Source organism: Venturia canescens, chromosome 1 (genome assembly GCF_019457755.1).
Source record: "Venturia canescens isolate UGA chromosome 1, ASM1945775v1, whole genome shotgun sequence".
Lineage (NCBI taxonomy): Eukaryota > Metazoa > Arthropoda > Insecta > Hymenoptera > Ichneumonidae > Venturia > Venturia canescens.
Genome location: NC_057421.1, coordinates 1,986,035 through 1,996,097, shown reverse-complemented (window position 1 = coordinate 1,996,097; position 10,063 = coordinate 1,986,035). Strand labels below are relative to the sequence as shown.

The following is a 10,063-nucleotide window of genomic DNA, read 5'->3' as shown; positions in this document are numbered from 1 at the left end:
TTGGCTTACAGGGGTGCATTGCGACAATGAAGACGTGCGTTGCAGTCGCTACTCTCTTGTTATTGTTTGACACGTACGGTAAGAACGATTCGTCGTTGCGGTTGATGAACAAACTTTTTTATGTTTTTCCGCATCGATTCGCCGAGTGATTTTCATTTTGATTGAACTTCCTTCTAATTCATTTTCTTCTCGTCTTTCTTCGTTTCTTTTCTGTTCGTGCTCGATCTTTGCAAGTAACAGGAGCTGACGAATCGTCGAAACTTCCTTTCACGTGCCCTTTCGAGTGCAAATCAAGCAGATACGAGCCGATCTGTGCCAGGGGAAAATCTTACGCTAGCCCGTGCGTTCTCAAGCTGCAAATATGCAGTGGCTACGAAGGTAAATCACTTACGTTCCGATGGAACTTCCACGCTGACTTTTCACTGTCGAAAGTGTTCAATTTTTCGTCACTTTTTTGTTTTTTCATGTTTTCGTATTCTTTTGATTTGACTCGTTAACTTTTGCTCCCCACTCTTTTCAGTTTTTCCCCCGTGACTTTTTTTTTTGCTCGCCAACGACGTCGGCGAGCAAAAGTCATTTGCAAATTGTTTTAAATAATCGGCCATTTATTTACAGCGTTTGAATGACTTTGATTAAGAATAATGGAAAAACGCTGATTTCGGTGACAGATGTAGAAATGTGGAAGGAAGTGGAAGCTTGTCCGAAGTACGACAAGGATGATGACGCGAAGGGCACCTCGGTCGAAACGATCGACAAAAATGGTGTCATATTTAGACACTTTATCGATGGTGTTAAAACACGGAGGTTCGCTCCAAGCATCCAAAAGAAGCAGAGACCCGCTTTGATTATCGAGAAACAAACAAAAATTCACGATTTCCGACAACCGAAAGTACCCACGTGTTTGCAGAGTCGTTGCCCCAGTCGCGGTATCCAGGAACGTCCTGTCTGCATCCAGGGAATCCAAGTCTCGAACTTCTGCTTAATCAAACAGCTCCTGTGCGGATCTCATTTACGTAAGATCATTGCAGTTTTTTATGACGCCATGAGACCCAAAAGTCAAGTCACGATTCCGTTTTCAACCCATTTTTGACCATTTCACTGGAGGGGCTTTTTTGACGTTTTTATTGAAGACGAAGACACTTTACGCCGGATGAATTTTTTCGTTTTCTAATAAAAAGTTCCTAGAAACTGTAACGAAGAGGAAAATTTTTCGTTCCATTAATTTTGCAATATTTTTACGAAAATGAAACGTTTTTTCCATTTTTTCGACGGTTTTTTGAGCTCTCGTTGCTCCTGTCGAGTTTAACGAAACTGTGAACATTTTTTTTCCAATTACTAAATCATTTTTCAACATCGTACATTTCTAGTTGAAAAAACTTGATTTGCAGTTTCCGTCATTTATGATCGCACTAAATATTCGGAATCAGTTACATTAAAATCAAACAGATTGAACAGAGTACGAATTTGGTTTGTGTCCCTACAGCTTCTTTGGCCGTATTACTAGCAAAGCCATGCGAGACGACTTCATCGAATTCAAAGGTAGCGATCGTATCGATACCAGCAACTTAAAACGACGCCGGTGAAGTCCGAGTGAAAAATGTCCATTGACATGCGCGACGATTGACGATTGACAATGCCGATGATTTGCTCGATTATATAAATTTTAAATGCTTTTCCACAAGCATCTGTTCATCAGAGGAGGAAATGAGTTTCGTGGCGTTCAATAGTACACCGGATCGACAGACAGATCGAACAATATTTTTTCTCGTTTGTCAAATATTTCGTATAGACTAAAAACAATGAAAAATGTAAGAAACTCTGTAACTTGTGAAATAAATGAGACCCCAAAGTCCTGAAGCAAAAGCGTTCGTCAATTTTTATCAAATAAAACGAAAGAAAAAATGGATCAATCGCTTCGTCGATAATAGGCCGAGAAAAGAAATAAAACATCAAAGCAGCAATCGCATTTGTTTTCATCATTTTTATTCGTATAGAACAGCCCAAAACAACTGAGCCAATTATATTACATATGTATAAACTTTTATATCGGCATTCATTTAATTTTATTTTTATTTTTTTTTTTTACATCCAACTATTCCAAGACGAGTCTTCGAACTGCACATCGATCATTCATAAGAACCAGTCAAGTATAACAAACAACACACGCGACAAGGACGGCGAAGCGGTGGGACAGCCGCGAGCCCACATTCGAAAACGCGAAAGGAATTGTGCATTTTTGGCCAGATGTTCGGCACGGATGTCCCCCGAATTATTTTTTTTCGCGCCCCATTTTTAGATTATTTACTCCTGTTCGTCGAGCACACGTGCTCGTGCAGGATAAACAAACAAACACACTATTTATCACCATTCAATGTACGAAAGTGTGTAGTTTTCCCTCCTCTCATCGTCAGATTTTTCGGCATTGAGTTTTCCGACGAAAAAGCAACGTTAATCCTTTGATAGATTTTTCAAAAGTCGATGAGAATCACAGAAATTGGGTGATCATTGTCCGGCAGTTGCTCTCGGCCAAAAAAATTCAAAGCAATCTCGGAATAATTCGAATTTCAAGAGTCGAGAAAGAACGTTTAAATTTCACGTTACAGAACCACCCGAGGAATTTGAAAACCACGGTCACGAATCGAGGATACAAATTTGAATGATTCCCATCGCCACGTGTGAAATTGCCACAGCGAATCAGAAAATATTTACGCCGCAAAATCAATAAATTTCGGAAAACTTGACACGAGGATTTCCTTTTCTTATAACTGTATCATAATATCGTTCGATGTTAAGTAAAAAACATTCTACTGATTCTGCATTTGTATTCTTTCGATCCATTGATTGGTGATTTCTTAGAATTTAATCAGCGAATTTATCGGAACATTTTCCTCCCTCTGACTTTTCTCAATCCCTCTTTCACTCGAACACACATAATCAGCCATACGCCCACGTACGCAAATGAACAACAAAAACGAGTTAGCAAATTAATCGTTTAATATTTTCTTCAATGCTCGATATAATAATATTATTAATAATAATGATAATGATAATAATAATAATAATAATAATGCTAGGGATAAGAAGAATAATTAGAATAAAAATAATTATACTTGTAATAACCTAATAAATGATGCGCATACGTGTCGACCGAAATTTCGTTTTATAATTAATATTATTATTTTTTCGGACGATAAACGCAATTCACTTTCTCCATTCGCATACTCTCTGTGTCTATAAAATTTATCTCGTTCGTTCTAACCTTAAATCTTCGTGATTCTTCTTCTTTCGTCCTTATTTTTTCTTTAAATCTTATTTATTCATTTTTCTTTTTCAATTGTTTTTATTTGTTTTTTTTTTGTTTTTTTTTTGGATTGGCAGACGAGTGGTGACTGCCGCTCGCTGGACTAGAGATTTCACTACAGCATTTATTGCGTGTGTCTATTTTGCATGACTGATCTTTATCTTTTACCAACTTTCGATCTTTCTCGCTTAAATTAATATTTGTTATTTTAACGTTTTTTTGTTCTTTCCGTTTTCTACCACGCACGAAATCTTCTGCATAGAAGTTGCTTGTGGTTACTTTTTGTTTTTTTTTTTTTTTCGCAGTACCAGAGTCACATGTTTGGCGATTTTGTACGCTACAAGAGTGAAACACAAAGTAATCGGAAATGAAAAATCTCATCTGTCGGAACATCGATCAATCTAACGTCCGCTGACATAATATTTTCGATCCATTCGTTTCATCCTAACCCCTTTATTTACGGGCAAACATTTGCTACGAGACTTACAGCCATTCGCGACTATTTTGCCTGCCGAAATCTCTACTTCAATATTAATATTATTATCGTCTTTGAGAGCGATTAATAACTTGCGAAACGAAGTAAACAAGTGTTTGAGCTGAGACAAAGAAGCTCTCGTTGTCCTGAATCTGCAGAATTTTTCTTTCGAACACTCGTTTTTTACATGCTTCCAAGGAGTGGGAAAAACCCCGAAGATCATGTTTTTTTTTTCAAGAAAGAATCAAATGATAAAATCGTCACAAGTCTCACTCCTGTTCGCCCAAACAACGGAGCATTTCTGTATTCTGCTCGTGCAACGTTTCACTCAACTACGATTATTATCCAAGCAGTTTCGTCGAACTCTATACGCGGACCTCGCAATGTTTCGTAGAACAAAAAAATATCAACAGTTCCGCGAGTTCTGCTCGCGCAACGTTACACTCGGTTAAAAAAGCTACATAGCCAAGCTACCGTATCAAAAGTTTCGCTCAATGATTCATTTATCCATTATTTTTTCATCCGTTTGCCCGGACAAATCGTTGTCTTAGACGATCGCCAAAGCTCTCTGCACCATTTCTTTGGCAATGGACACGAGGTTTCGCACAGTTTGATTCTTACTATCAACAATTATTCTTGTTCGTTTGTTTGTTTTCTTTTCCATTCAAATCATTCTCTTTTGCAAGGAGCAAAAAAATATCAAAAAACACGAGGAACCAATAGTCTCATGAGAGACGATGTGAATGAAAAAAAAGTACAATTTTCAGAAACGAGCGTGTTCGAAGTCGTCCAAATGCCTGTTAAAACCAGGTTCTGATCTCTCTTTCTTTCTTTCCAATGTTAAACGAGATGAGATTATCGAATAATTGTGACAAGCTTATTACATACGACGATGATGATAATGCTGATAAAAATGATATTAATTATAATGATAATCGTATGGAAAAAAAAAATCATAAGAATAATAATAGTCACAAAGAAATAAACATTCTAACGCTACTTGCGGTAAGACACTGATAATACAATTATAATATGTTTCCAATTAAAACGAAATTATAAACATCATGGACTCGTCATAAGAGATTTAAAAGAATGATCGTTTCAGAGACGATACAAGTTTTTATCTCATTAGAAAATAATATTACATCCTCCATCGTTTATTCATCACGAATGAGACCCTGAACAGAGACACCAATTTCGTCTTCTTTTTACTGGCCACTTCTGTTGCTATTGTTGATTTTACGTTTTTTTTTGTATTTTGAGTGTATTTATTAAAAAATGAGTACTAAATACGGCCGAATTTGGTGCTTCTGTCTCATTTCTTATGCCCATATTTCTGTCGGCAGATCGTTGCTGCTTGATGCGATGATTCACGCACAAAACAATGAGATTCTAAAGAAATAGCGAGAGAGAGAGAGAGAGAGAGAGACGTAGGAATAAGTTTGATGAGTTCGGCGTCGTTTTTGCCGGGCAGTGAAAAGTTTCGGAGCATTTTGAGCTTCGGAGGATTCGCAAAAGAAACAAAGTAGCAAAAATTTGTAGCACTCGCGAACATTCTTGACCAAGCTACGTTAATTCGAGTATACACATTTAAACAAACATTCATTTTATCCAATTATATTCGTCAACTTCGTCGATATTTTAAATGAAAAAATCGCTCCATCGGATTACGAATTCGGAGGGCTCGTCATATTTATTGGAATATCGCAAATTACAGGCTTTTATTCATAATTGACTACGTTTTATAATGGAAAATTGTTCGAATCTTTTGCCCACCGTTCATTTCGGTGGGCTTGTACTAAATATTCCGAAAAATAGATCGAGACACCTGAGAATCGAATCACATGTCATTGGAAAAAATGCAAAGAAAAAACTCTTCCGTCGAATCATCGTCATATTTTAAATATTTTTACAACAAATGAAGTAGCTCGTTCCGTCAGTATGAGACAGATATTTTACAAAAATTCGCTACTCTTCAACATGATTTCAATGCTCATTCAAATTTCTTCTCAATACTTCCAAGGAAGTAATCAGTTTTTTTTGTTTCATTAATCGTCGATTAATTTGTCGGATTTCCGTGAGTTATTGACGAGCGAATTCGAAAACTTGTTAGAAAACGACTGTTATGGGATTGGCCAATAGCGGTGAGCCAACCGCATAGCAGGTAATTCTCTAGTTTGCAAGAATTGTTTCAGTTCATTACACCGCGATACTCGTGCTCCGGGGCAATTAAAGAGAGCCCAGTGAAATTCAGCGAGTAACATTATTACAAACAATATGAGAAAAAATCAATCACAGAGAAAAAGAATAAGCTCCGATATCGAAAGTAACTCAGAGCCATATCTGCGTGCGTGTTTCTTCGAGACCCAAACAACGACAACCACGGATTCATCAATGCTTCTCTGTCTCCTTCGTAAAAATCGATTTGTTTTGTTTCTTTTTTGTCAATCGAATTTGTCGAGAACGGGGTGGAAGAAAGTTTGTATAGAAGAGGCTCACGAGTACCGAAATTTCGAGGCTTGATTATTGGTGGTGACTCAGGATCGATAAATTCGTATAACGTCTCTGATGGGTGCTCTGCAAAGTGGGCAATGTCCACCGCCTTTGCCACGCCACTGTTGTATGGCGCAAGTGAAGCACATGCACATATGGCCGCACATATAAAGAACACTGTCGATACTACGCTCGTAACAAATGGAGCATTCGCTCGGTTGTCCCGGGGTAGGTTGGAAGCGTTCGCTCCATTGTTGTAAGTGGGAGGAAGATGAAGACGAGGAGGACGAAGACTGGGAGGGCAGAACGGGATCGATCGATTGATAAGTGACTGGATCTACGTAAGTGGAGGAGCCGGTGCTGGCCATCGTACCGGTGAGGGGAGAAGAGTTTTGTCTCGATGAGCCGGTTAATAGAGGCACCGTCGGCATATGAGCGTTCGAGGAATTTCGATGTGACGAACTCGAGGATAGCGAAGTCAGAGCTGGCGTGGTGCTCGCGTAAACCGGAGCTGGCTGAGGAGTTGGTGGTTGTGGGGCTGGGTAGCCGCCTTGGGGAGGGAGATTAACAACTAAAACGGTCCCACCACCAACGACCGGTTTGAATTGGACCATTTCCGTAAACCTCGACAATTCGGTTGCCGTGTTGCTGTTGTTCGAGTGTTGTTGTTGCTGCTGCTGTTGTTGTTGGTGTTGCTGCTGTTGCTGCTGCTGTTGCGCAACGTTGATGCTCGCAGCGGTTACTGGAACGTTGGAGCCAGCCACGGGATTCCCGTTTTGCTGGCGTTGTCTCGGAGGCGAGGTTGGCCTGCTCGCCAGCATTCTCACGCGCTGCGTACTTCCATAGACGTCGACGAACGCCCACAATTGAAGACTCTGATCGACGTGCATAACGACGTTCGGTGGACCCCCGTTTTTACTCATCATCACCTCTCCGTAATGCGTAACCGTAAACGCTATCTCGTCGCCAGCCTGCGGACTCATCGCCACGTCCTTCGAAACGACCCAGTACTCCGGACGATCCAACAACAAATCACTGTCGTCCGGCAAATCCTCCGCCGACAATCTCGCTGGGTCGCACGACGTCAAACCCAGCGCCAGTGCCCCGACGTACATCGGCTCCGTCGATAATATCTGGACCACCAAACGCTCGCCCAGCACCAACGGTCTTCCCGTGAATGCGTAACCGTGACAAAACTCCGTGTCGCTTCTCGTTGCAACGCACTGCTGGTTGCTGAATCTTATATTTCTGCCGCGAACCCTGCAGTTTTAAAAGACACAAAATTCATTGAGACTCTCGTTATTCATCGAAACTCCACCATTCGATTAATCCTCGTTGATCCACTGGCCAATGCCGCAGTACTTGACAATACAAAGGAACGTACGACGCTAAAATACTTACGAGTGAAAGGGGAGTGGAGTGAAGAGTACACCGGAAGGCTGAAACCTTAACCCGGGTAAATCGATATCGGGATCGTGATGAATGCACATATTTTGCATCGAGGTGACGATTATTCTTTCAACATCGCGACCAGCGTTGCTCGCGTCGTCCATAGCGGTGTGCCTACTGTGTTGAGCATTGTCTTCGTTGCTGTGCTCCGTGCCGCGTCTGATGTTGTTGAAGTGTTGCCTATTCGGGTCGAGGAATTCGATCGCCGTGCTGTTCCCATAGACGTCGATGATGGCCCACAACGGAGCTCTCGTCTCGACCCCGCTGAAGAAAACGCCTTTTTCCTCTCCGTTCACACCAAAGTGCACATCACCGGCTGACGTGACGTAGTAAAAGAGGACGGTATCACGCTCGGCGAATCTTTCGGCCAATGCCTTGGCCCAATAGCCCGGCTTGTTCGTCAAATCCGGACACGCGTATCTCGGCAATCCGCTCCGCAGATTCGTCGGATCGTTGCTCGTAAAACCGAAACGTATTACGCCGCTCCAGTTGTCGGACATCTCCAGGAACTTTACGCACACCTTTGAAAACCAAACGAAATGAGAGTTTATTTAAAATTCTATGAGCACTGTGATCTTGACATATTGGGAGAATTTATTGCGGACGGAGACGGACGATCGGTACCGATAAACATTTCTCTTAATTTTCCCAAGTCTCCGACCTTGAAATATACTCGTCTCCGAGACTATAGATTCGTTATTTCGATTCTATCGAGAGTTATTAAAATATTTGACTTTACGAAAGAGCAAAACAAATTACGTCATCGAATTAATCCGGGGATTACGCCTCCAAACAACACCGTTAAATGCCGCGATATTTTGGCTCTGTTATTCCAGCGGGAAGGAGGCTTGAAGACGAGCTAGGCGCCATAGCGAAAATGCCATTATTAGAGGAGAGTGAGAGAGGAAGAGGAAGAGAAAGGGGGCAGCAATTTGCAGCCTACACACGACCCACGTGCCGCGTGGGTCGTTCCCGTCACGGTCGTTCTCTCTCGGCAAATAACCGCCCAAATTCTGCTCGAAATATTCTTTCGAAAAATGCAAACTTTCCAAAACTCATTTTCGTCTCTACCGCAATTGATTACAACACTCGATTAACGGGTTCGAGAGGCAAGGAGAAAACACGAAATCGCCGTTTCTTCAACTCCAATTTTTCTCCCGGAATAACGAACGAAATAAATTTATTATCGATATAGCGCTGTAATAACGATGATAACGAAGCTGCGTTTTACCTTCTCGCCAACGCGAACGGGCCTGGCGCTGAAGGTGACACCCTTGCAGAAACTCTCGTGCCGCCTGGCGATCGTTCCGCCGTTGCAGAGTCTTATATTGTCACCGTGAACTTGGTGAAACGTCATAGGCGGTAAATTGTTGGTCCCGGCGCTCGATGATCTCGGGGCTGTAACGAAAGCCAATGAAAACATGAGGAACGAGCTGGAAAACGAGGAAAACTTGTATCGTTTTAAAATTTTATTGAATCGTCGATTATTTTACGCTCTAAGATTTTGACGGGGGAGGGAAAAATGAGCTGAGTATTTTCTCTCGATCAATTTACGTTTTCTCACGTCGAAGTGCCGAACGCGTTTCAGCGTTCGCCTTCCCTTCGGGAATGCAACAACGCGAACGAACAATCCAAACTAGCGAACCGTAGGATATCGATCGAGAACAGAAGCGAAAAAGCAAACGTTAGACTGCTGGCAAATGAGAAACATGGTCGGAGCGATGGGTTCAGCGATGAAATGCACCTCTGCGAGTTCGGACGAGGAAATCGACGGAAGCCTGAGGCGAGATTCCTCCGCCTGCTGCACTCGTTCGGTATTTCATAATAGGAGGCTCTCCCGGCGAGGGATTTGCTATTGGAATGGTTGAAGAAACAGAGTGCGAAAAATGAATAGAAAGAGGAAAAACTTTGATTAACATCCACGGGACTGCGGGTCCAACGAACTCTGCTGACTCCGGGGCGTTGCGAGACGGAAGTAAGCATCGATTATCGACGTCAAACTCGACACGATCGCGGATCGAGGGTCGATCGACGAAGGTCACGCGACGAAAGTGGCTCGGGAAATAGAGAAACTCGAAATTCCCGTCACGCTTGTATAACCCCGGTAAGAAAATCGCGCTCGAATTTCGTCCCGAGATCTCGAGGCACTCTGGCCGAGAGTCAGTTTCTCACTGATGATGAGAATATCGATGCAGAAGGAAGGAAGCCCGCGAAGAAACGGTGCGAATGCGAAACTCCGGCGGGCCCCACCTGCGGCTCTCTCTCTCTCTCTCTCTCGGGCTCCGAGGCTTCGGCGAGGCTCGTTGTCGATATCCATTTCCTCGACGAAACCACACGGATAGAGA

At 42.2% G+C, this 10,063-nt stretch overlaps 2 protein-coding genes across 5 annotated transcripts in view; one reads left to right on the top strand and one right to left on the bottom strand.

The window, feature by feature from the left end:
- LOC122409700 (uncharacterized) lies at positions 1-1,633 on the top strand. Its single transcript, XM_043417440.1, has 4 exons — positions 1-78; positions 241-378; positions 669-1,013; positions 1,484-1,633. Exons 1-4 carry the CDS (start codon positions 27-29, stop codon positions 1,567-1,569), a joined length of 621 nt encoding a protein of 206 aa, XP_043273375.1. The 5' UTR covers positions 1-26; the 3' UTR covers positions 1,570-1,633.
- Positions 1,634-1,966: 333 nt separating this feature from the next.
- neur (E3 ubiquitin-protein ligase neur) overlaps positions 1,967-10,063 on the bottom strand; it is a 56,917-nt gene continuing 48,820 nt past the window's right edge. For all 4 annotated transcript variants that reach the window (XM_043417427.1, XM_043417420.1, XM_043417405.1 and 1 more), the window contains exons 2-4: positions 8,950-9,116; positions 7,671-8,239; positions 1,967-7,529 (exon numbers count right to left, since the gene is read on the bottom strand). In XM_043417427.1, coding sequence (XP_043273362.1) covers positions 6,314-7,529; positions 7,671-8,239; positions 8,950-9,075 — 1,911 coding nt within the window. In that variant the 5' untranslated portion in view covers positions 9,076-9,116 and the 3' untranslated portion in view covers positions 1,967-6,313. The remainder of the gene's footprint in view (positions 7,530-7,670; positions 8,240-8,949; positions 9,117-10,063) is intronic.